The sequence below is a fragment of the Callospermophilus lateralis genome, chromosome 19 (assembly GCF_048772815.1).
Source record: "Callospermophilus lateralis isolate mCalLat2 chromosome 19, mCalLat2.hap1, whole genome shotgun sequence".
In the NCBI taxonomy this organism is placed as follows: Eukaryota; Metazoa; Chordata; class Mammalia; order Rodentia; family Sciuridae; genus Callospermophilus; species Callospermophilus lateralis.
The window spans coordinates 15,851,107-15,878,562 of NC_135323.1; the positions used below are offsets into that span (position 1 = coordinate 15,851,107).

At 44.7% G+C, this 27,456-nt stretch overlaps 1 protein-coding gene and 1 long non-coding RNA gene across 2 annotated transcripts in view; one reads left to right on the plus strand and one right to left on the minus strand.

Annotated features, from left to right (window-relative positions):
* The window catches only part of LOC143385019 (uncharacterized), a 60,263-nt gene extending 34,046 nt beyond the window's left edge, over positions 1 to 26,217 (minus strand). The window contains exon 1 of the long non-coding RNA XR_013089437.2: positions 26,096 to 26,217. This is a non-coding gene — a long non-coding RNA (uncharacterized LOC143385019). The remainder of the gene's footprint in view (positions 1 to 26,095) is intronic.
* Hs3st2 (heparan sulfate-glucosamine 3-sulfotransferase 2) overlaps positions 25,864 to 27,456 on the plus strand; it is an 83,407-nt gene continuing 81,814 nt past the window's right edge. The window contains exon 1 of the mRNA XM_076840227.2: positions 25,864 to 26,484. Within this exon, the coding sequence (XP_076696342.1) occupies positions 26,000 to 26,484 (485 nt within the window). The 5' untranslated portion in view covers positions 25,864 to 25,999. The remainder of the gene's footprint in view (positions 26,485 to 27,456) is intronic.

Genomic DNA, 27,456 nt, shown 5'->3' on the forward strand with positions numbered 1-27,456 from the left:
ACAAAGCAACATCCTTCCCCTCCTGAATCACCATCTGGCATACTTTCTATATTATTTGTTTACTTGTCTGTCTCTCCTTCCATGCAAGTCCCATGAGACCACTGTCTTTGTTTCGTTGGCTGATGTATCCCCACTGTCTGGAGCAACGCTCAGCCACGGGAGATGCCCAGTCAATATTGTGGCTGTGTGTTGTTGCTGGTGACCAGAAGTCAAATCATCTGGAATTTTAATCTCAATTAGAACCTCATGTGACCCCTTCTGAGGTTCATCTTTCTTAGCTGTGAGGTAGGGACACTCATATGTGCCCTGTCTAGTTTATGGGGGAGCTGTGGAAATCGAAAGAGTCACCGTGCCCCATGGCTTACCTGTTAGAGACAGACAGATTTGGACAATTTCACAGGTCATGATCACATGCCCCAAAATGCAAATCAGAATGTGTGCAACTCAATAAAGGGAGAGTTGACCATTTTCTCTATAATTCCCATGGGAAAAGGGGTGGACAAGACCCTCCCCACCCCCAGATCAGTGAGTTCTGATCTTAAAATGATCCGTCCGTAAAAGACGGTAAGGCAGGCACAAAATCAGAGGTGCATACCAAACAGTGGTAAGCATGGACAAGAATGATTTCAGGGCGGTTGTGGCAAGAAAAGAGCTAAGTCTTGCAAAAATGCTAAGGACAAAGAAAAATTGATTTGGGGGCACATCTGCAGCACGAAGATAAATGACAGGATTGTGCCAACAGATGACAGATTAAAAGCAGAACTCGGATTTTAAGTTTGTTTCCAACAAAGAAAATGGTCTTCAGATTTGAAATAAGAAATCCTTAAAAAATGAAATTTAAACATCAAGAGAGATCCAAAGAGATAGATGGAATTCTGCTTCATAAATTGAGGTGGAGTTCCCCAGACCCCGTGAAATTATCAACCCAACCCCCGTCCTACCTCCCCCCCCTCCCCGACACACACTTCATTTCTTAGCTCTTTTTTCTTCTGCCCCAAGCTTGGTATCCAGGCTACCATCGAGTTGTGGACATGTCCCCATCTAGTTCTCAGCTCAGTCTGATGAAAGAAATGATTCAGGGGCCACATTAGAGAAATAATAATAACTCTTTCTAGGTGTGGGCGGCGCACACCTGTAATCCCAGTGATTTGGGAGGCTGAGGCAGGGGGATTCCAAGTTCAAGGCCAGCTCCTGCAGCTTAGCAAGACCCTGTCCCAAAATTAAAAATAATAATAATAAAAAGGGCTGGGAATGTCGTTCAGTGGTAGAGTGGCCTTGAGTTCGATCCTAGGTACTGAGAGGAGGAGGAGGAGGAGGAGGAGGAGGAGGAGGAGGAGGAAAGAAGGCTCTTCTGTACAGGAGTGTCTATTTATCCACGATCATACTTCCAGAGGAATGAGCAGGGAAGTATGCTTGGTTGTGTGAAATGTATGTGCACACCGACATTAAAAACAAAAAACAAGGGTGGTCAAGCTGGGTATCTTCGGGTGACAGTGGGTGGCAGTGGACCAGGCCTTCCTGTTGCCACCCATGTCCTTCACCAAGGTAGGAGAGTCTGGGGAGCAGAAGGGCGATTGCTCTCCCACCGCTAAGAAGTACAACCTGGACGGACTTTGGTTTCTCCAGTTTCCTGTTACATATACCAAGAACAGATGATAAAGACTTGCCTTCTCTTCTGAGAGGCAGAAAACCCTGGGAAGCCCTGACGGGGTGTCTTAAGTAATAGTCGCTGATTTTATTCACCAACGGGGCGCCCTGATCACTGTGGTTGGAGAGTGATATTGACCATCTCCTATCATAGTTCTGGCCGAGCGCAACACAGCGACGTTAGCCTTTACCAGGTGTTACGGTTTGGGTCAGAAATGATCCCCCCAGAGGCCCACGTGTTGAGGGTTTAGTCCCTCACTTGTGATACCGAGAGGTGGTGCCTTTAAGAAACGGGGCTTCGTCAGAGGTCTTCTGGTCACTGGGCATGACCCTGAAGGTGACGGCAGTAGTTCGACCCCTTCTTCTTCCTCTCTTTCACACCCAGCCACGAAGCGCCACTCTTCATAATGTGCTGCTTCCTCATAGGCCCCAAAGCAAGGGGCCAAATGACCCGTGGATTGAAACCTCTATGGGCCAAAATGAACCTTTTTTCTTTCTAAGTTTTATCTCAGGTGTGCGTTACTGTAATGGAGAGCTAACGTTCTCGTCCTTCCTCAAGACCTCCAAATGTCCCCTTCTCTCATTCTTCAGATGGCTGCTGGTGGAGACTGTTTTTCAAAATTGGATCATCGTTGGAATGTGATTCCATGAAACTCTTTGGGAATGACGCAGGCCCAGGTTAACATGCTTTAATCATCTTAGAAATTCCTCCTTCCGGAATCGGTTGCTCCTTTCTCCTGCCTGTCTTTAGCATGCCCTTCTTGATCTCTCTTTTTCATAGACAAACTCAGTGGTCTCCTATTCTTTCTCGGATAGACTGACCTTGTGTTGTTCTTGGGACTGGACACTGGGTTTCCACGTTTCCATGAGGTCATCTGACCACTGGGATCCAGCACTGTCTCCTAAGATACACCCATTTTTTCCAGGTCTTAGGAATGGGCTCCCTTCTTGGTTTCCGTTCTTTGCTATTTTTCTTAAGCATTTATTTGCCCCCCCCCCCATTTCCCGTGAGAATACCATTTCAACTCCAGCTGGGGTCTGGGACCTGCTACCCACAAGGAGACTTCTGAGCAGGGGACCTCTCCCTTGCCACTCTTCCCAGCAGCCACTGTGACAACCCACCATTTACTTAACGGATGGCTATACCCCTGGAAGCAATACTTTGCTAATAGAACCTTCTAGAAAGAGAATCCCGTCCAGCTCACAGTCTGTCTCCCTTACCTCCGTAATCTTGCTGTGGATCCTCCTGTCCTTCCTGACTCACCTTGAACCACAATAGTTTTAAAATATATGAAAATGTGATTCCAAAAATCACTGCCAGGAACCATCTGACTTCTTCAGGGCCAGTACTGACTCTCATTCATCGTCACAACCTGGGAAAGGGAGCGTCCACAGTATTTATTAGGAAAAACTTCAGGAGACTGGGAAAAGATGCTGATCTTTGTTTCTTTAAAAAAAAAAAAAAAAAGCCAAATTCCAAGAAGCTAGTGTGTTAAGTGGCAAGACCCTAAATGAACCCTTACATTTTTGCTTTGTGAGCCAAGAATGATGTTGTCACCAAATAAGCCACATGGAAATGACCTGACCGCTTGACTCTGAGGGGAATCGTCTCAGGTAAGGGGTGCAGAATTTGTGCATCTTGATTTTTTTTTTAACTATATAATGTACCTGTTTTTATTCAGATAAAATCTACTGTTTTAACCACTTTTAAGTGTACATCTCAGGGACACTAAGACACGCACATGTACAACCGTCACCGCCATTCATTTCCAGACCGTATTCATCTTCCCCAATTGAAACTTACCCAGAGACTCCCCTTCCCCCTTCCCCCAGTCCCTGGAAACCATCATTTTCCTTTCTGTCTCTGTGAATGTGACTAGAAACCGCCTCTACAAGGAATCACACACTTGTCCCGTGTGACTGGCTTATTTCACTCGGCATAATGTCTTTCCACGTCCCTCCATATGGTAGCACAGGTCAGGATCACCTTCCTCTTTAAGGCCAATAATGATCTCCAGTTTTCTCCTGCTGTCCCGTGGGTAACCTGCAGGAAGGCCGAGTGAGGGATGGGAGGTAGAAACATCACCAAATCCCGTTCTCCCGATCACCACTCGGGCTCCATCATCCGAGGCCAGTTGTCGCAGGAAGTTCCGTAACACTCTTGTCCAGGCTGGGCTCCGGACATCGTTTCTAACATTAACTCAGATGAGGATGCAAGAGGGACTGGCAAGCTAATAACTTGTGAATCACACAAAATTGGGCTAACGGCTCGCTCCGCTATTGAATGATGAATACAGATTCAGAATAACTGTAGTGTACTAAAATGCTATCCTGAAACCAGGGAGATGAAACTTCACAACAATAAATGTAATATGCTAACGTTAGGCTAAGTGCGCGCGGATGTGAGCCACACGCACACACACACACACGCACACAGGAAGAGCAGCATGACTTGAGAGTTGTGGGTTTTAATGGACCACAAGTCTAGTCTGAGTCAACAGGGGGATGTGGTTACCAGACAAACAATGAATGTGATCCCCAGGGGCATGAATAGAGGGACAGGAAATTGCTCCTCTGCAGACCTTGACGCTTGGGCTGCGCCTGGAACGTGGTGTTCGACTCAGTTGCCCAAGTTTGTGGGGGACATCAGAAAACTGGAGGCCAGGTGGCAGAGGGTGAATGACCTGGAAAACGTGCCCCAGGAGGAGCCGGAAGTGGATCAGGAAACTTAGCAATTGGGGGGGCAACAGAGGAGGTGACTTCGAAAGACTGAAGACCTGTTCTCGGGTGGCCTGAGACATTGGAATTGCCATGCAGCGATGGAAGTTATGGGAAGGGAAATGGCTACTTATCAAAATAAAGAACTTTCTCTGAGTTGGAACATCAAGCACTCAAGAGGGCTGCTTTGGGATTAAGTTCCTTATTGCTGGAGGCAATTAGTAGCCACTTTAGAAAGGTGGCCCTTAGGGACAATTTTGCCCCCAGGTGATATCCACCAACGGCTACAGATATTGCTGATCATCAAAACTGGGGGAGGAGAGTTTGCCTCTGACTTGTAGGAGATGGCGATCAAGGATCCTGCTCAGAACCCTATAATATACAGGATGCCCCCGAAGCAAAGTGGCCTGTGAGAAATGATCATAGTGTTGAGCTCAGGAAACCTCATACAGAAGAAATTGTATACCAAAATGTTTTAGAGCAAAGGACCAGATAGGCCTACAGTTTTGTTTTTTTTTTTTTCTTTTTATATCAGCTGCCAGCACTTAAGAATATTGAGGTTTCATTCACATAAAGATCTGTATTTCCAGCCTTCCTTAAAAAAAAAAAAAAAAAAAGAAGTTCCCCTATTTGGCAATACCAGATCCCCTTCCTGCAAGGTAATGATTATCTGGAGCTGAGCAGTTGATTCATTTTGGATGAATCAGGAACTCTAGTTCATCAGGAGGACCTGAGTGTCTATTTCACACGGCAGGCACTGGGTTGTGGGACCCCGTGTGCTTTGAATCCAGCGGTTTTCAGCTTGGTCTGTGCATCCAAATCACCTGGGGAGCTTTTAGGAATCTCAGGGTGAAGGTCATACCCAAGGTCAAGTACATCAGATTCGGAGGATGGGAGGAAGGGACAAGGCATCCATGTTTTCACAGTTCTCCAAGGTGGTCCAGGGTGTAGCCAAGGGTAAGGACCACAGCTTCCTAGAAAATGGAACCTTCACCAGCAGGAAGATGTGCTAAAGCAAGCAAAGCCCTATCCAGCAGATAGAATTTTCTAGTAGTCCAAGAAGGTAAATAACCCAGTGAGCTGCTTCAGAAGAAATCCTGACCTTGGAAGATTGGAAAGAGAGAGAGATCAGACCAAGGCAGGGGTTCATGGCCCTGACTGCGGATGTGAGCCGTTGTGGGGAGTCTCCTTGTCCACAGCCCAGGTCCCGTCCTGGAAGACAGTCCAGTAAAGTCAGGTGGGGGCTGGGCAAGCACACGTGGAATATTTCCCCAGACGATGCTGATTAGTGAATCTCAGGAAGAGCCACAGAGAGAGAGAGAGAGATGGATGACCTCCACCAGCCCCAACCTCGACCTTGGCAATGACTCACTAGGATCCTTAAAAAGAATCGATGTAAATCTTCAAATGGGCGCTGAAATAGAAACGTGCCTAACCCGACCACCGTGGTTGGGAGGGATTTTTATCTCACAAGATGAGGTTACACTTGAAGCAGCGAGTGTCTCTGATTTGGTCTGATGTTGAAGTCTGAAGGATTCAAGGGGGAGGGGAAAACTGTTTTCGAGGTTCTGACTTCTTTTTTTGACAAACTCAACATGTGATGTTTGCTTAAATAACCTCTTGGAAAGCAGCTTATGTGCGTGTGCCAGAGTTCTTAGCTGCAAGCAACAGATACTGACGCTGCCTGCTGTAAGCTAAAAAGAATTCTATTAAATGGATAGTGGGACAGGGTAAGCAGGTTTTAAAACATGCCTGCCTTATGATACACCAAGTGCAGTGATTTATTATACAGCCATAAGAAACTAGGAAACCGATTAGACAGTCTTGATGTATAAAGACGTCCACAATATAGGGCTTTGCAGGAAAAACTAGCGTACACAACAGGATGCAAGATATATTGTAACTTATTTTTATAATAGCACATATTTATATTAATTTGTACAGCTAGTTACATACAGAATCTGGGGGAAAAATCTCTAATCTTTGAGCTAAACTCATTAAAAAGATTAACTGAAAATAAATCATGGTCTTAAATATGAAAAGGATATTTAAATATAAAACTTTTAGGAAGAATAAGAAGCATCTTAAAAGATTTGAGTTCTTAGACTTAACACTGAAAGCATAATCTGAGAAAGGAAGAGTTGACAAGTTTGATTTCATCAAAATAAAAAACTTTTGCTCTACAGAAAAAAAAAAACATGAAAAGAATAACAAGACAAGCTTTAGACTGAGAGAAAAATACTTGCAAACCCTATATCCAACAAAGGACCAGTAGCTAGAATATATAAAGAACCTTCAATATTCAACAATTTTTTAAAAAATCAGATTAGAAAATGAACAACAAGTATAAAAGGCATTTCACCAAAAAGGGCATACATCAGAATATAAGCACAAGAAAAGATGTTCAACATCATTAGTCATCAGAAAAACATGTTAAAATTGCAGTGAAGTATCATTACGCATCTATCAGAGTAGTTAAAATAAAAACTAGGGACAATACCAAGTACCATCAAGGATATGCCAAAATTGGATCACTCATTGTAAGATGGCACAGCTACTCTGGGAAACAGTTTGACCGTTGCTTTATGCTAAAATTCAATTATTGTTTGATCCAGCAATTGAGCTGTTGGGTATTTACTTACCCAAAGAAGTGAAAACTTATGTCCACATGAACCCTAGACCCGAATGGGCATAGCAGATTTATTGGTAATCGGCAAAAACTGAAAAGAGCCCAGAGTGATTTAAAAAACTGTGATACTGGAATAAATAGAAATGAACTATGGATACTTGTAACAAGGTGCATAGATCCCTGGGGAATGAAGCTGAATGAAAAACAAAAAGCCAATTCCAAAATACTATATACCCATTGATGAAACAGTGGTGAAATTTTAGAAATGAACAACAGATCAGTGGTTAGGGACGGGGAGGGTGGGAGAGGTGGGTGGGAGCCTTAAAGGGCAACATGCAGGAGCCTTGTGATGGTGGAGGCGTGAACATACTCTAACACTGTTCTAATTCACATACAAGTGAGCACAAGTCACGGGGAGATCTGAATAAAATCAGTTGATTGTTAATGTCGATATCCTGATTGTGGTGCAGGACAGTAGTTTTGTAAGGTCTCACCACTGGGGGACACCAGGTGGAGGTACGCGGAATCTCCGTATGATGTCTTACAAGTGCACGTGAATCTAGAAATACCTCAAAACACAAGGTTTAATTACAACAAAGAAAAAATACATTGGCATGGCGTCCACAGTGTAAGGTTTCCTGAGAAATTTAGATTGCAAAAAAAAAAAAAGGGAATGTCAGATAAGATATGATTCGTTTTTATGATCTTGTGTATTTATATTAGCATAAAAAAAAACGCCTGGAAGGTTTTATGCCAAAGTGATAACAGTGAATTCATCTGCGGGGAACGAATTATGGATAACTTTAATTGTGACTTTCTTTTATTTCTTGTGCATGTTCTGATTTTTCCTGCTGGACACAGGGATTGATGGGTGGAAAATAAGTGAACGTTATAAAACAAAGAATAAAAGCCTGTTGGGTAATTCACAGGACCGCGCAGGCACCTAGAGAAAGGGAGGACCTGGGGACAGACGAGAACCTAGGCAGCAGGAGTCTCTGGCCAGGTCCCCTCGAAGGGGTCTGGCTGCAATATGACGGCTGCTGCCCTTCAGCAGGTGATCAGCCTCAGCGTCCCCGTCAGCATCATGGGTGACGGACTTTTGCTGCCATCCTGGGGTGTAGAGCTTCAGTCTTAGAGCAGCTGCGGAGTGTGTGTGTGTGTGTGTGGAGAGGGGACGGCTGGGGTGGAGAGACGGACCCCCTGTGCCCCTTGGTACCTTGTGTCTTTTGCTCCCACCCCGAAGCCTGGAGGAGGTTGACAAACAATTCCTAACATTTTCAGGGAGAGCCCAGAGGGAGGTCGACATACCCTATGTCTAAGCATTTGAATGTTATAAACCAAACCTACAGACGGTTAGATAAGAACCCATCCTGAGGGATCCACCTTCAGTCAGGTCTTGCGGTCAAGGCTGATAGCTGCTAACACGCATAATTTGTTGTCGTCGTCGTTGTTGTTGTTCTAATTAGTTGTACATGACAGATGAATGCATCTTGACATATTGTATACGACTTCCCATTCCTCTGGCTGTACATGGTGCCGAGTCACACCAATGGTGTAATCAAACATGCATATAGGTATATATAGGGTAATAATGTCTGTCTCATTCTACCGCCCTTCTCATCCCCACAGCCCCGCCCCTCCCCTCACTACCCTGTACACAGACCAGAGTTCCTTCATTCTTCCCTATCCCCTGACCCCACTATGGATCAGCATCCACCTATCAGAGAAAACATTCGGCCTTTGGTCTTTGGGGAATCGGCTTATTTCACTTAGCACGATGTTCTCTAGTTCCATCCATTTACCTGCAAATGCCATAATTTCATTCTTCTTTAAGGCTGAGTAATATCCCGTGGTGTATATGTTCCACCTTTTCTTTATCCATTCATCTGTTGAAGGGCATCTGGGTTGGTTCCACAGTTTAGCTATTGTGAATTGAGCTGCTGTAAACATTGATGTGGCTGTGTCACTGCAGTATGCTGATTTTAAGTCCTCTGGGTATAAACCTAGGAGTGGGATAGCTGGGTCAAATGGTTTTCTGAGGAATCTCCATACTGCTTTCCCCAGTGGTGGCACCAATTTGCAGTCCCACCAGCAATGAACCTACATCATTTTTAATAAAGCCTTATAGTTAAACAGAGTACTTGGGTTCATTTGGACAAAATCATACTTGCATGGAATTTGATTTAGTGCATTTCGGTCCTGTTCTACCTCCAGTCCTCCCTCTCCTTATTCTCCTCCCTCTCCTATCCTTCCTTTAACTCGCGTGTGTATTTATTTGTGGGTGGTGCTTTCTACATATGCATAGAGGTGGAATTCCCTGTGGTGTAGCTATCCATGCACCTAGCATTATTTTTTAAAATTCATTCTGCATTTCTTCCCCTTCCCGACTCCTCTCCACCCTCCCTCTTGATCTTTACTCCACGATCTTTGCCTATCGCCTTGTGATATCTGATCCACCCCTGTTCCCCCTTATTTTGCTCTAGCTTCTATTAGAGAAAACATTCAAGTCTCGATTCTCTGCGCCGGGCTTATTTCACTTAGCACCATGTCCTCTGTGTCTGCCCATTTACCGGTAAACGCCATAATTTCCTGCTTTCTTATGGCTGGGCAAAACTCCATTGTGTATGCAGACCACATTTTCTTAAGCCATTCATCTATTGAGGTCCATCTGGACTGACTCCATAGGTTGGCTTTTGTGAATTGTGCTGTGCTATAAACATTGCTGTGGCTGTGTCCTTTAGTATTTTGGTTTTAGTTCTTTTGGATAAATATCAAGGAGTTCCACTCTTAGTATTTTTTTTGTTTGTTTGTTTGTTTTTGGTTTTTGCTTTTCTTCTAAAATCAGGAACAAGACAAGGATGTCCACTCTTACCACTAGTATTCAATGTAGTTCTTGAAATTCTAGCCAGGGCCATCAGACAAGAGGAGGATATTCAAGGGATAAAAAAAAATAGGAAAAAAGAAAGAAGAAGTCAAATTATCTGTTTGCGGATGACATGATCCTATATCTAGAAAAATTTTTCTCACCAGAAGACTTTTGGAGCTGATGAATGAATTCAGCAAAGTTGTTAACATACATTTTGATACATAGGTTCAAAATCATCTTCTCTAGTCTACCCTCCCAGAGATCACCCAGTCTAGCAGTAAGAACGGGGAGATCCAGGAGCCAGGCCAACTTGAGTTCAAAGCAGTGACTGTGACTAAGTTATCTAAGTTCTTAGCATCTCAGGTTTCTTATCTTGGAGGTGGAAGAAACAGCAGGGCTTCCATATTAGAGTTGTCATGAGGGTTAAAAAAGTTTGCACAGTGCACGACAGAAGTAGATGTTCAGTGAGGGCTGGACTGCATTCTTCCGTTGTCTTTGCGATCTTCATCATCATTTATTCATCTGAGTGGAGCTAAGAGCTAAAGCATCCTAGTGGATATCTGTTCTTCTTTTAGGCTGCCCATGTTCGAAACCCTTCCTGTGGTTTCTGGAACTCCCCGTACTATGATTCGGATGGCAGGGAAGACCTATTGTGTACTAAGAAGCTGAAAGTGTTCTATCTCATTTTGTGGACTCTCTCCAGCTGGGAAGACCCAGACTCTGCCTGTGTACCATCCCAAGGGTGAGGAGTCTATTCCTTGTCCCTCCTAGGACCTCTCCTTAGACACCACATTCCAAGAATCCTGGATCCTGGAATACCTGGGCGGAACAGCTTCCATCCATTTCCAAGCCTTCTCCGTTCCCAAGATTCACCCTTCTCAAGGTGGACCGCACGGCCAGTGTGCACACCTGAGACCCGAAGGGAGGCTGAGCAATGGCTGCACACGTGTGTTCAAGGCAGCTGGAAGTGAAAGATGAGTCGGGAGTGGAAAGAGGAAGGGGCTGGTCCCAAGCCACAGGGCTGTCTCTCCCAGTCTCACCACTGTCATTTGAAGTAGACTTTCAGGGTGTCAGATCTTTGTGAATATCAGATCCTGAACCAGGACGCCCATTAGGGTGAGTTCACTGTGTGATGTGTTCCTCGGGGCAGGCCATCCGCCTTCTGCAGGACTGAGCCTTTACAGTGGTTAAAGCTGCAGAGAGACAGGACTGGGGAATCCAGCAGAAATGGAGAGTAGATGGTGAGCAGCCGGAATGGGAAGGCTATGGCCCCATCACGGTGCAGATGGGGTGGGCATCGTCCACGGCTTCCCCTTCTTCCCTTCTACACACCTGGGTGTAGCTGAGGGTAGGATGTTTTGAGGGATCATTAATAAAGGAAATGGTTTGCAGGTTTTCCTTGTTGTTGTTGTTGTTGTTTGGTACCAGGGATTGAACTCAGGGGCGCTCGACCACCGAGCCACATCCCCTGCCCTATTTTGTATTTTATTTAGAGACAGGGTCTCCCTGAGCTGCTTAGTGCCTTGCTTTTGCTGAGGCTGGCTTTGAACTCAGGACCCTCCTGCCTCAGCCTCCCTAGCTGCTGGGAGAAAAGGCCCGGCTGCTTTTCAATTTTGCAGGGAGGTGGTAAGAGATGGGAGGATCTTTCCTGGCTGCAGTGTTTTGGAGAAGTGTTGTGGGGGGGCGGGGGGCTTCTGTGCTAAGCGACTGGAAGGAGGGGTGGGCTCATCCAGGTGCTTCTGGGGATGCCGGCAGCATCTTCTTGCTGAACAGGAGCTCCCAGGTGAGGATTTCCCTGACATGTCTTCCCTTCAGAATCATCCGATGCACTTTTTAGAAATACTACATGGAGCTATGATCTTGATCTGCCAAATTAGAATCTCTCAGGAGATTTATGGATTGGCCTGGTTTAAAGGGGGAAAAAAAGTATCCAAAATCATATTTAAGCTTACTTCTGTGTCCAGCTAAAATAGGAAAAGAGGCACAGAGAGATTCTTACTAGAAAGAAAAGTAATCACTGTGTAGCTCACGCTTCTCCAAGGGTTTATGAGCCCTGAGATAATGCCAGCTGTCACACACACTGCATCAACTCAGAGGACGTTATTCTTGCACAAATATCTTTCAGTCCTTCTGATTACATCATGAAGCATCAGCCTGGTGCTAAAGAAAAAAAAATAGTCATAAAAAACTTTAACACCTCTCTTGTTTATTCACCTTTTAAACAAAGAGATCAAGTCTCCACCTCAGCAGGCAACAGCATCTAAAAAGTGTCATAATATTCTTTTGTCTTGATCATATGTTTTTAAGCTCACCTTCAATTTTGGGAGGTGATATTGGTTTTTAATTTTGAGTTATGATCAAGTTTATTTAAAAAAAAACACTATACATATTTAAGTATAAAGGATGAAATGATATAAAGAAATGTCACAAGAATAAATCTGATTATTGGTACGTGGGCAGGGCAGAAATCACGAAGGTGCAATGTGAACGAATGAATGAATGAAGTTTGGGAAATACTCTCCTGACACATTCCCCAGTCTCTGTTCCCTCTCTCTCTCCTGGATATCTTGTTGGGGGGAAATGGGCATAGAAAATTAAAGTTCCCTGACAAATGCTGTCCATATCTCCCCCCGCCCTTCCTTTTTATTTCATTTTATGCTGAGAAGGGAGATTCTAGACATGAGTGCATCCCCTCCTGTGGTCTTTTAATAAATCGTCCAGAATGCGCTACTGTCCTTGCGTCTCGTTGTTAGATGGCACGGGGAGGTTTGGGGGATTAGGGAAGGGACAGTCACTGATGAAAATGAAAACGCCTCTCAAGGTCTGCAGCTAAGCCTCCAGCCATCGCCGCCCGCCCGCCCGCCCGCCCGCCCGCGTGAGCTAGGAAGTGCGAGAAAGTTGTTTGTGTGAAATGGAGTGGAAATTGCAGACTTGTTATTGAGGTGGAGGAGAAGGGAATGAGGGAGTCTCACGGGGTGGCAATAAAATGTGTGGACAGAGGGAGGGACCCACTTAGGGAGCATTAGCCCCCCGGCCAGTGGGAGGCTCTGTATTGGTCTGTCTGTCTTTATTCATCCAACACAACTCACTCCCTGTCTGCCGCCACCATCTCCATCAACAGATGGAGGTAATAAAGAGGCTAAAAATGGCAGCGCAGACGGGTGTGAGGCCTGGTTGTGGCAGTTTGTCACAGAGCAGTCAAGAAGCCCTCACCAGTGAGTGTGTGCGCTTGTCAAGGTCACCCGTGACCTCTTTGGTATTAAATCGAACAGACCCTTGGCCGGCCTGGCTTTAGCATGGCCAGGGAGGACAGTCTCCTGGGGTATAGGGCTGGCCGCTGCCCATTTGTGATCAGCCAGACTCAAGCCTCCCTGGGGTTTCTCCGAGGGCTGTTAGTTTTCAGCTTTGGTCAATAGCTTAGGTAATTAATCAACTTAAAGGGAGTTCTGGTTAGCAATGGATCTTGACCCCCGGCTGCACATTAGAATCATCTAGGGAGCTTTAAAAATAATACCAATGCCCAGGTCTCACCTAGGACCAATGGAATCAGGATTGGAGGGGCCTCCGATACCAGCGCCTTTTAACAGCTCCCCAGGTGATCTTAACGTGCAGCCGGGGCTGACAACCACTAGGTTAAATCACTAAGGGGACACATGCTCTCTGTCCCTTCCCTAATCCACGATCTGCCATTTTCCAGTCAGCTCTGCACTGGGATAAAAGATTGGCATTGAGAGAGCAAAAGACCATCATTTATTTAAGCAAAATAAACAATCAGTGAAGCTTTAAGATCGCTTCCAAGTTGACCTTCAAATTATATATGCGTGTATAAAAAGTGATAAAAAAGTCTCGGTACCTATCTGTCAGTCTCTTTCCTTATGATAAATTCCTAGCCTGGGTTAAGATGAAAAGGTATGAATACTTTCAAAAGTTTGTAGTGCACACATGGCCAAATTATCTTCCGGAACTCTGGCTCTCATTTCAACCCTGAAGTATTTAACACTTTTTCCGTAGGTTCGACAGCCCGAAGCTCCTCATTTAAGAACTGTTGGCCAGCCTGGTAGGTCATAAATTCTATTCAGTGTTATTTGATGGTGCACTTCTCTGGTGTGCAAGTGTTCCACGCCTACGTTGGTCATGGCTTCTTTTCTGAAATATGGTTTGCCCATTTTCCATTCTTGATTTTTTTTAAAGACTTTTTATACATCGAAGGTTTTCCACTTTGTTGTATCTTTATGGCTGATATTTTTGTTGGTGCCGTTGACTTTTAATTTGATGGGATGCACTGTTGGTTGTGTATCTCAAGTTTACCAGTTTCAGACTTTATGGTATCTTCTCTGCTTTCATGTTTCAAAGTCTCTCTCGATCCTACAATGTTCTTGTAATAATTTTATGGGTTTGATTTTTAACATTAAGTGCTGTGATTTATGTGGAATGTGTTTTGGTAAACACATTGCATCCAACACCCAAATGCTTCTTTTATCATAACCTGAACATAAAGTCCTGTCTGTTGGCTTTCTCTTTTGTCCTTTTGATCAATCTATCCATTCCTTCTTGGGCCAATACCATACTCTTTTGTTTTGTTTTCATATATTTAGTTGTTGATGGACCTTTATTTATTTACTTATATGTGGTGCTGAGAATCGAACCCAGTGCCTCACACATGCCAGGCAAGCTCTCTACCACTGAGCCACAACCCCAGCCAGCCCACCATACTGTTTTAATTACACTAACTTTGTAATTTATTTTAAGATCTGGCAAGAAGTACACCATTTAGAATTCATTCTGTTTGTTATGACTCTTCTAACTTGAATGTTATTTTTGAAAGAAATCTTGTAAAAATATTACTAGTCAAGGCATCTGAAGACCATATTATTTGTAAATATTGATGGATTAAATTTATGAAATCAGAGATGAGGAATATGGCATTTTTATATCAGTGAGAAAAAAGAATTATTCAGTAACTGATTTTGGATATGACCTAGCAAATCAAAAAAAATTTAAAGCACTACCTTAGATCATATTTGAAAAAAAATTCAGGAAAATGAACAAAGTCAATGAATAATCAATTTATAAAAAAATAAATCTGAATGGCCAAGAAACATATAAAGACTTTCTCACCTTCAGCAATAGGGAAAAGCAAACAAACCCAATTAGATATCATTTTTCTTCCATGTGAATGGCAAAATTATTTTAAAATATAATTTATAGAGTTGATGAGGAACTGCTGGGGGATTGTGAACTAACATAACCGTTGAGAGACTCTATTTAAATTTAAAACATCCACATCATTTTTTTCATACATTTGTTGATTGATTGTATGTTCTTTTCTGAGAAGTGTCTGTTCAGATCCTTGGCCCATTTATTGATTGGGTTATTTGTTGTTTTTTTTTTTTTTTTTTTTTTTTTTGGTGTTTAGTCTAATCCCATATGATGGAGATTAGGGCCTACTTTTTCTTCTAATAGATGCAGAGTCTCTGGTTTAATTCCTAGGTCCTTGATCCACTTTGAGTTGAGTTTTGTGTGTGGTGAGAGATAGGGGTTTAATTTCATTTTGTTACATATGGATTTCCCTTTTTCCCAGCACCATTTGTTGAAGAGGCAATCTTTTCTCCAATGTATGTTTTGGCATCTTTGTCTAATATAAGATAATTGTAATTTTGTGGTTTAGTCTCTGTGTCCTCTATTCTGTACCATTGGTCTACCAGTCTGTTTTGGATGCCAATACCATGCTAGTTTTGTTACTATTGCTCTGTAGTATAGTTTAAGGTCTGGTATAGAGATGCCACCTGCCAAAGGACTTGAAAACAGCATACTACAGGGACACAGCCACATCAATGTTTATAGCAGCACAATTCACAATAGCTAAACTGTGGAGCCAACCTAGATGCCCTTCAGCAGATGAATGGATTAAAAATGTGGCATATATACACAATGGAATATTATTCAGCAATAAAAGAATAAAATCATGGCATTTGCAGGTAAATGGATGACATTGGAGAAGATAATGCTAAGTGAAGTTAGCCTATCCCCAAAAAACTAATGCCAAATGTTTTCTCTGATATAAGAAGGCTGATTTATAGTGGGGTGGGGAGGCGGGAGCATGGAGGAATAGATGAACTCCAAATAGGGCAAAGGGGTAGGAGGGGAAGGGAGGGGGACAGGGGGTTAGAAACGATGGTGAAATGTGATGGTCATCATTATCCCAAAGTACATGTATGAAGACACGAATTGGAATGAATATACTTTGTATACAACCAGAGATATGAAAATTTGTGCTCTATATATGTAATATGAATTGTAATGCATCCTGCAGTCATATATAAAAAAGTAATAAAAAAAGAAAGAACATTAAAAAAAATCCACATCATACCCCTGTGCCCCAGTGAACCTACTTCAGGGAAATACGCCAAAGTACGCACCCTTTTCCTAGCCCCATTCTCTCTTGTGATCCAGCAACTACAAAGTTAGCTATAGGCACAGAAGGACTTCCTGGGAGTTTCACTTAGCCCTAGGGCCAGGATCTGCTCTAAATGACTGAGGATATTTTGACTGATGCCTGAATTAAAAGAGGTTTGTTTCATCTTGTTGTAAGAACTTGAGCTTAAACAATAGCAAACTGCTAACTGCCTTCAAACATCCACATTCTCTTTCAGAACACTAGAACCTATTAACATTATTGTTCATCCAAACAGAGCACCTCCCAGCATTCCTTGCAGCCAGGTGTGACCATGTAATTAAATTCTACCCAATGAGAAGTGAGCCATGTAGACTTCTGGGAAATTTTCTTGAGAAGGAAGTGGAGTAACCTATTTCCCTCCCTCCCAGCAGTCACCTGGGCGGGGGATGTGATTGCAGGAACTTCAACAGCCTTGCTCAACCACAAAGAGATGGGACACATTCAAAGCTGCAGAGAGCTGAAAGCTCAGGTGCCTGATATCTGCATGGAGTTGCCATATAGACCCAGACTGTGTCCTTTGGGACTTCGTTTAAATAAGACAAATAAATTTATACCTTATTCAAACTGTTGTTGTTTTGGGTTTCTCAGTTAAATGCAGTTGAAGTTCATGCTAATGGACATAAAGCCAAGTATCCACTAACTGTGAAATGGCAAAATAAACCATGATATGTAAATAAATAGATAAGAAAAACAACTGGGGGCATCAGAACTGTGATGGAATATTTTGCAGAGACGGAGTTAAATCTGTAAGTATGGAAATGAGGTAGGAAAAAATCAAGTAGCAGAACACCATAATCATATATGCCCACTGCCCTAAAAACCCCTCGCAAACTATGCTAAGGTTTTCCTATTTTTTCTATACATGAAAGTGCTTCTTAAAAAGAGTGCAATTAGACTATGAAATTGTACTAATGTTAGGAACTTGGGGGAGAGGAAGCCAGCATAAAAAATGCTGGGGACTGGTCAAAGGCACATTCTCTTTGGATGCAATATTCTACATTTTTATAAAAGGAACTATTCATGTACCATTCATATAGTATACATTAATTGGGCTTCCCGCCTACCCACCAGCTGACCTTCTTAAACTGATCATTTGCTGGCTGCTTCCTGAAAATTGTCCACATCTGAATATGGCCAGAGCTAGAGACTCAGAGACACAGGAGCAGCTTCTTTGGCAATGAGGGATTTTAGCTCAAGAGCCACCACCTGAGTGCTTTCTGTTGGCGACGTTCAAGGTCCTTTCAGAACCTCTCTGTCACATACACTGTATTTCCACAACCCCACTATGTCTAAAGGAATGAAATGCAGGGTTTCATCCACAAGGGCTAAAAAGTAAAAGGACACAGCGGCAAATATGAGATTAACTTTTTTTAAGCAGACCCAAGAAAGTTGCAACTTCATGCCTAAAACAGGAAATCTTACCCAAGAAAATTCCCAAAAGGCTCAGTCCTTGGAGGTATTAGGAAAAAGGTCAAAGGCTGAGCAGTTGGACTTCCAAAAATGGCCTCTCTACTCACTGTTTCTATAGGAAATTAAGATGAACTCCACACGGGGGGACCTCAAACAGAGTGGTGGGAAGGGGTAGAATGTAGATGTGAACTGAGGGAAATGAGGTTAAAATCATCCTCGGTATGAAATTAAAAATTTCCAAATGCAGCAAGTTTGAAGCACATTTAGAAAACCTTGTAATCATGATATTATTTGGTTTTCTTTAAAATAAATAATTGGATTTATCCTTTAAACCTCTTTACAAAGGATTAATCAATGATTTTTAAAAGCAAATTCACTGAAATTTGGTGTATCTCTCTTCTTTCAAATTGTATAATGCTTTATTAATTCTAACTCATTAGGACATGTTTTGTTTAAATAATCTGAAATAAAAAGTAGCTCTGAGTGTTTTCCATATGTAATTAGATCTATGAGTATCAATAAATTTGGCTTCTCCTTTAGAAAAAAGAATAATCCTCTTGCACAGTATTTATTCATGGGTTCCCTGCTAGATCTTTCTGGTTATGTCTCATTTCTGGTTTATGTCTCATTCTGAGCCTGCTAGTTGCTTGAGAAGAGTGGGTATGGGTTGGGGAAGGTGGAGAGGAATGATCTGGGTAGTTAGTGGTATTATTTTGGCTTATTTTCTCAGAAGACTTCTTACCAGATTAACACGGCTTTGGACCCCATGATGGATCTTCTAAATGAGATTAGAAGCCACGGAGGACTTTGAATATAAGGATCCCTCTTGTTGAAACTGTATTTAGGAGGACCTATTAGGGAGCTCTAATAATCAAGGTCTACTCTGGAAAACAGAACCAACCACTCCAGGTATTTCAAACAAAAAGAATTTAATAGAGGGAACTGGTTCCCAAAGCGATGGAAGTGTTGGAGGAACCAAAAGGGAAGGATAAAGTTACTTGAAAATTAATAATCACAGGAACCAGGAGGGAACATGATGCTATCAGAGCCCCGGACCACTCTATCCCATGCAGCACGTGCTACTGTTACAGCTGCCTGTGGAGCCACAGCCACATCCTCTCTGCAGAGAGCAGGAGGTCACACTCCCACTATCACTGCAGGTTCCTGAGCCCCCAAACTGTCTGAGAAGTTAAAGGACTCTTTAACACCACCAGAGCCAATGCCAATTAGTTCTGTGCTGCTAAGACAATAGGAAAGCCCACTTCAACCACCATGCTGTGTATGAACAGGAACTAGAAACCCATATCCCTGCTGTTGCTGCTAATGTCATCTGAGACACTTCTAGAAGCAGGACCTAAGTTTTCCCTTCTGTTTTCTAGCTTCCTTCCAGGACCTCCCCTTGGGTGAACCTAACCAGAAGCCAATTGCAAAGGATTCTGGGAAATGTAGTTTTAAGCTATCTAGCAACATCCAATCCAAAGGAGAGTGTGGATGAGAGAGAAAAGAACAGAGAGAAAAAGAATTACTGACAGTGGCTCCTGGAGTGCTTTAGATGAAAAGATGGTGACTTGGACCACAATGATGCAAAGGAGACGGTGAGAGTCGGCCGGATTTAGTGTATATTTTAAGGGACGAGTGAGCAGAATTTGCTCTCAGATCCAAAGAAAGAAAAGAATTGACTCAAGGGGCTGGGGGTGTAGCTCAGTGGGAGAACACTTGCCTAGCCTGGGCCAAGCCCTGGGTTCCATCCCCAGCATTGCAAAGAAACAAAAAAAAATTGAGTTACAACATGGGAGTCATGTGACCTTAGGAGAACAGTTCTGGAGGTGAGGTCGAACCAAGGCAGGACTGAGACTCTCTCAAGGGCCAATAGGAGGAGTCAATGGATCAAGATCTTTTTTGAAGAGCTGAGCTGTAAAGGAAGGAACCTAAATGGTGCAGTCACTGGAGGCAAAGGTGAGATCAAGACAAGGTAGTTTCTTTTCTTTCTAAAAAGAAATAAATAAGACCATACTTGAATGCTGATGGGAATGATCCAGTGGAGAGGAGGAAAATTCATGATGGTGGAGACAAAGGGAAGGACTGTTAGAGTCAGGTCTAAAGGAAGGACAGACTGGATACATGCACCGTAGAGGGGTTGGTCTTTTCTAAAAACACAGATGATAATACCGTATTAATAGGAGAAAAAAATAAGGCACATGTACGTAGATGCAGATAGGTGAGACTTTTTTTTTCCCCGGGGAAAACTCTCTTCTGATTGCTTCTGTTTACCACTGAAGTAGGTAGCAAGGTCCTCAGCGGATGGGTTAGGGAAGGGAGGATAAGAGGTTCGAGAACAGATGGGCGGTACTAAACACTTACAAAGGAAGACTGGGGAGTGAATGGACTAGAAAATGTAGTGTGATTGCTAGGAAGTGTGAAGGGTCCACTTGAGATTAGAAATGATGAATTTGAAGTGAGAGTAGTCATCATGCTTCTGCATTCGCTGAGCTCAGCTGCGTGGGTGCAAGCACAGAGTAGGAAGGGAGTTGATTGTAACCAGGAAATACGGTGGAGAGAGAGGGTCAAGGGAGTTGACGATCTCAGCAAAAAAGTGATTATCCTATTTATTCATGGAATTCAGACTGAATCCGGAGAAGACAGAAGACAAGGAAGAGTGATCAATAAACAAACAATTCAGTCCTTTAAGATCAATTACACCAAGTTGTCTTCCAGGCAGAGGGGGTGTCTGAGAGTCTGATCTATCTATTGACCCAGTAAGAAATTATTGAACACCTGTCATAAACTGTGTCTAAAGAGGGTACTTGTTTACTTCCCTAGCAACATTGAAAGTATCAGGAAGATCCACTGGATTCAAAACAGGAGGGGTCTTTGGTGATTTCTGAGAATAGGATCCATCTTATTTGGTTGTCAATACAGTTTTCAAGTTGGATGAGACAGTTGAAAGTGTCTGTCTGTATCAATCAAAATGACTTAAGCCAAAAAGAAAACTTATCGACAGATATAATTGAAAAGTTTCCAGCATAATAATGGCCAATGTTCATTGAGGACTTATGGATAACCAGGCTGTTTTTTAAGTTGCACTGCATCTATTATCCTGTTTCATCCTAGAAGCAGAGCCCAGGATTTGAACCTGGCAAATGGCACATCTAATCACCATGTTTTACGACCTCTTGAAAAGACAGCTTTAGGCAAAGCTGGATCCAGGGGTTCAAACATCATTATCAGGACTCGTTTTTTCGCCTTCACTCTGCTGACTCCTGTGTGTTGAATGGAGTCACAAGAAGGTTAGGTTTTTCTCCATTTATTGTAGCTCCTGGCTTACCATCTTTATGTCTAGCATTTTTGGATAGAAAGTCATTTTTCTCTTTCTGAAAAAAAAAAAAAAACTTATTCTGTAAGTCTGTATTTAATGATATTGTGAACTGAAAAAAAAAAAACTTCACAAAACAGTAGGCACGAGTTGATCCATAAACAATGAATATATTTATACTTGGAAGGCTTAGACGTAAAATATTAGCTATATTAATAATATATGAATATTCACAAAATTCTGGGTGTGACGATTTGGGATTTTTATTTTTTGGTTCTCGGTATTTTCATTTGCTTCTACATCAAGGATAAGGATCAAGGATATTATACCTGTATAATAAAAATGTTAAAAGGACTTTTTAAAAGTCAGTACAAACCGACAAATTTATCTTCCTCTACTTTCCTCTGTAGCTATATACTCTTCCATTCATCTCCTACTAGACCACAAAGATTTGTATTGGGAGAATTTGATGAATTGGGAGTGGCATACCCATGGTGTCACTTTTATCTGCTTCTCTTTGGTTAAAGAAAATGAGAGGCAAAGAAGCACTACTTAGGTCAGGGGTGCTATATCATTATGCAACAGAACAGACTTAAAATCTTTCCAGACTTTACAAATAATCCGTCTTGGATACACTTTGAAATGAAATATTAGTTCTTCCTTGGAAGGCTCGGCGGGGGTAATATTCGGTGGTCCATCAAAGATAGAGAGATAAAGAAACCAAGGGAATTCCAACATGAACATGCAGTCCAAACTCAGCAGCAGGCTGAGTTAGAAACAGCTGCTAAGCTCCTTCCCCCAAGGAGTTGAGAATCTAGGAAGGCCAGATCATTAAACAGGTGTGATACAATAATATGGGTTCAATAAATCCTCTCAATAAATCAATATGGGAGGCATTATAGATTTATTGATTTATTGAGAGGATTAAAGGAGACAATGCATCTTGATGCTGAGCCCAGTCCCTGGTATGGAGCAAGTATTGCAATAAATGGTGCTGTTGATGACCATGACCACGATGATGACTTTGACCAATAACAATAGCAACAGCACAGAGAAAGACAAAGGATTTTCAATCTTACAAAGTCCTTAAGATGGTCCATGGTCTGTGATCTTCTATATTTGCCTGTTTTCTCTGGCAGTATCGGGAAACCCCTTGAAATTTTGCCCGTGGATGATTTGGTCCAGAGGATGGAGCATGAGCCTAGTTTGATCATAGGCTCTCTTTGAAGTAGGCTCAAGCCACACAACCCACGTGGGGAAAAAAATCAGGGGGAAACTTTTTTTCCAAAGAATGACAGAGATTACTAGTTGCCTTCTATAATCATTCATAAATTCTTCCTTGGTAACAAAAGCTCCAAGGTTTAGCCAGGCATAGCGAGACCCCAAATCAAGACTACATTCTGAAGGATATCTTGAAGACAGAAATGCAACAGCATTGTGGTCATCTGAAGATGGGTGAAAATAACACAGATTTTCCCCAAGGAAGGCTCTTAAATATGTCTTTCTCTAACCCTTTCTTCCTTACCGGTGGTCAGAATGTGAAGAGGATGGCATCTTAGCATACCAGTGACTTTGAAAGAAAAAAAACACACACAGTGGAACGGCAAGATAGGAGGAGACTTGTTTTCTAACATTGTGGAGCTTTCTATACCATTCCTGAATCACCTTCGTCGATCACTTTCATGGGATAGAAAAATAAACATATATTTTGTTTAATGACTGTTATTTGACAAACCCCACAACTCAACATAATCCTACCTGATACTCCCAAAGGAGAATCATGATGTTCCTGTAAAATGATCCAGGTGTTAGGTGGTGGTGGTAGTGGAGGGATTTGGGTATACCAATTATCTAATTGTCATGGTTGAAAATTTGAGGAAGAAAAAAACCTGCCTGATTCTGGTGTATCTGGAATTTCAGATTTTATGGGTTCAAGGATTAAAATAATTTCAAAATTCAGTTGAGCACAAAATTGTGAGAAATAACCATATCCATGTTTTTCTCTAGAAAAAAAAAAGCACTTGTCAGAGTGGATTACTCTATGTTTAACCTTGCAATTTTAACAATGGTGTGCGGAAATAACAGGTTCATGATGTGAAAAATTGTTGAAAGTAGATATTAGAACTCCTTTCAACATATTTGTTTTGACATTTTTATTAACAATTTGAGTGAAGAATTAATTAAATTGTAATCAAATGTGGAGAGGACATGTCAGAAGACTGGTTCATGCTTTGGGTAATGGAATCACAGGAGCAGAGAATTTCACCACCAGAACCCCATAAGATTTTGGAGGGTTTTCCTAAGTCCCTATTTTGTAGCCAAGGAAACTGAGGCTCAAAAGGGGGCAAAGTACTCCTGGAATCAAGGGTAAAAGTGGGATGTGATCTTTCTACTTTTTCTTTTTGAATATATGAAGGCTACATCATGTCCTGAGATTCAAGTAGACATTTTTTTTTCTTTTAAAAACTGGAGCAGTTAACTGATGAGACAAGATAAAATTTAATCAGGTCAAATGTGTAAGGACCTACATGTTGGATCCAAAAAAGCCCCACTGTACAAAAAACAGTATGGGGTCGATGTGCCTTAATCAGCAGCACTTGAAGGAAGAACTGAGAGAGACTACTTGGCTACAAGCTTGAGATGTTCATGATGTGATGGATCCACTGGAAAAAGATAATGGGGTCTTAGGTGGTATTACTAGAAATAGAGTTTGCAGAAAGGAGGTGAGGGTCCTGTTGAACTTTTCAGTGTACACCTGGAATTCCTCATTCAGGCCCAGGTGTCTGATTATGCAAGACAAGTTCGTTCACATCCAGGTCAGGAGCTTTGGATGGAATTATGTGAATAAGGGTCAAAGGAAGATAAGGGGGCTTCGGAACACTGTAATTAAGAGCTTGAATCTCGGAGTCAGACTCCCTGGGTTTTATCTTAGCTCTGCCAATTTACTGAGAATGTGTTCATTAAACCTCCTTTTCACTGTGGATTAGGAACTGTACCTATCTCCAAAGGTGAATGATGTAGAGAGCATGTCAAGTGATTGGCACATTAAAGACACAACACAAGCACTTGATAAATGTTAGCTATTATTAGAACTAAGCAAGCAAAATGAAGCGAGAGCAAAGGTAACAGACTCATAGGTAGTAGTAAATATTAAACCAGTTAACAGGTGCCATGTGCTCTGTATAAAGTTGGTAACCATGATGACTATCTACAGTAGAGGGAATGATCTAAGGTCCCTATGGACATGCCTGGTTTGGGGACAAAATATTTCCTGGATTGAGTTAAAATCCACACGTCCTTAAGATCAGGTTATACCCTGAAGTCAGTCACAGCCTGAATGGAGCATGGGAGTGGCAGTGGTCACCACTTTGGAAACATCCTGCACGGTCTTTTGGCTTCGTTGAGAGACAGACAGCTCAGCAACGTTTCGAGTGGTGGCCATTCAGGTCTGTTCTTCCCCAGGGTTCCAATTCTGCGACGTGTGTGGTTCCCAGTACTGGGCTAATCACTCAAGCCTGTTCTGGGCATGGTCACTGACAGTGGTTCTGCGGTTGTCGCTTAGGAATCATTTCAAAGTAGAACTGGACCTGAATAAGTCCTTCCTGTCCTTTGTCCCCTCCCCTCTCGGATCCACTGCACGAAGCAGCCCAGAACACCCTACCTACCCCTTAAGGACCTGGACAACTCCCCGGGGAGCAGTCTGCCGCTAGGGGGCGACCGCTAAGAGAGGAATCTGCCTGGCGCGGAATCCGCGGCTCTGGGGGCTCGCTCTGCCTCCAGGCGCTGGGAGAGGTGGAGTGAGACTGGGGTGGAGGTGCGTGCTTCGCGGGTGTGAGACAGAGAGAGCCGCCTGGGTGTGAGTCAGCGCGCGGGGGGCTAAGGAGCTCCATGCGTAGTCACGGAATCTCACTCTGGCTCCGCTCCTCCACCCATCCCATTTACAGCGTGCCTCCGGTCCCAGGCGTGTGTGTGCGCGCACCGCACGATGTCCGATTCCCGGCTCTGAGTGTCTGCGTGGCGAGACGGCGGGGGAGGGGGTGTGTCCCTGTGTATTTCTAAGCCAAAATTAGGGTTCTTCTCCGTCCCATCCCCTAGTGCGATGCGGGGGTGTGTCCGGGTCAAGGAGCTCCTGCGTATGTGGTGCGTGTGTGGAACCACGCGTCGGGGTAGGCAGGGGTGCTTTCCTCTGCGCCCAGTTCTGTCTGGACTGGATGTTGGCGCAGTCTGGGTTCTACCCCTCGGTGTCGGGAGGTCAGTGTGGCGGGGATGTCCAGCCTTCCGGCGGAGTACACGATGAACCTAAGACACCCTTCCATCACCGCCCCACGCTGGTCAGGCTCCTCACGGAGCGGCCTGCATGGAGAGGGCCTGGGGTAGTGTGTCCCCGAGAGGAGTGAGACCGTGGAGGAGCAGGGGGCGGGCCAGGTCCCCGGGCGCGGTGCGGGCTCGGGGGACCCGCGCGGCTGACGTCAGGCGACTCCTTAAATAGAGCCGGCAGCGCGCTCCGCTCGGCATTTCCCGAGGAGCAGGAACGCGGCCGGCGCCAGCGCCACCGTCCGGTCCGCCCTCCAGCCGATACAGTCGCGCGGCCGCCGAGCGTTCCGTGCGCCGCGCTCCGAGCGTCGGGAATGGGGCTTCGGGCGCTGGGCGCGCTCGGTACCCGGCGCACAGAGGAGCCGAGGAGCGCCAGGAGCCGCCCTGCTGCCCGGAGCCCCATCGCCTAGGACCAGGCGATGTTGGGAATGCAGCCGCCTGTTTCCCGAGGAGCCGCCGCCCCCGGGATCCCGGGGCACGGTGCGCGCCCCAGCCAGCAGCGCCCGGAGAAGACGGCGCCCCCTACACCCGACCCACGCCGCCGGGGCAGAGCCACGCGAGCCCTCTAGGCGACGCAGGGCCACAGCAGCTCCGCCGCAGGTGCCCCCTCGGAAACCATGACCCCCGGCGCGGGCCCATGGAGCCATGGCCTATAGGGTCCTGGGCCGTGCGGGGCCACCTCAGCCGCGGAGGGCGCGCAGGCTGCTCTTCGCCTTCACGCTCTCGCTCTCCTGCACTTACCTGTGTTACAGCTTCTTGTGCTGCTGCGACGATCTCGGCCGGAGCCGTCTCCTAGGCGCGCCTCGCTGCCTCCGCGGTCCCAGCCCGAGCGGCCAGAAACTTCTCCAGAAGTCCCTCCCCTGCGATCCCCACGGGCCGACGCCCAGCGAGCCCAGCGCTCCCAGCGCGCCCGCGGCCGCCGTGCCCGCCCCTCGCCTCTCGGCTTCCAACCACTCCGGCTCACCGAAACTGGGTACCAAACGGCTGCCCCAAGCCCTCATTGTGGGTGTGAAGAAGGGGGGCACCCGGGCCGTGCTGGAGTTTATCCGCGTGCACCCCGACGTGCGGGCCTTGGGTACGGAGCCCCATTTCTTCGACAGGAACTACGGCCGCGGGCTGGACTGGTACAGGTAAGGAGGGGGAGCCCCTCTCTCTGTGCCAGGTCTCCAGTCATCTCCTCCATCCTTGGAGTCATCTCTGAGTTTTCTCCCCGCCCCCCTTCACCCAGTTTGATGGATGGGTTCAGACAACACGTGGCGTGGCGGGTCGGGGGCTCTAGCAGGATTTATCCAGAACTTCCCAGGATTACTGCAAAGGGCGTTCCCTCTTGTCCGCGTCAGGAAAGGGAGATTTCCACGCGAGCCTCAATGCCAGCTGCAGGGCTGGCTCAGGGCTCAGCCTTTAGAGCGGATGGAGCAGGGATCCCAGGGAACGGGCAGGGCAGGGCAGGCCACGGGCTGCCTGACCTCAGTCCTATCCCCTGACCCTGGGTAGATCTTTTCTGGTCCCTGTACTATGACTCTGTGAAGAAGTAGAGCAGAGACCCCTTCCGTAGGGGCTGTGCTTTGGAGAGGTCCCCAGGGTTCAGTCAGAATGAGAGGGCATCTGCCGGGGTCTCAAGAATGAGAAAGACCCTAGGGAGTCTCATTCCCAGCCCCAGGTATTTGCTGATCCCCCTGCAGTAGGTCTGACCTGGGTCCGTGGTCTTGGAGGAATGGAAAGAAGCCTGGACTCAAGTCTTTAGCTTGAGCAAGTTCCCTCAACTCTCCCAGCCTCGTTCCCGTCCACCCCAGTGGGCAGAGAAGCCGGATTTGGCCTTGTCTGCTTCCAAATGCTTTGCTAATGTGCTTTAAAGGTGTAGAAATTCCGCTTAGCATTCAGGATGTGGAATTTGTAATACAGGAGGGCACCTCAAATGAAGGCTGACTGGAGTCTCCTAGAGGGTGGACAGACAGTACATTGTCCTCTCCTCTGTTGCACTGTCAGGATCCAGAGTTACCCAGGCCTGGGGGTGTCTGAGCATGCAATGAGTCTTCTATAAGGTAACAACCCCCCCTCAAACCCTGTGTGGTGCAGAAGTGTAGGATCAGCACACATAGGCT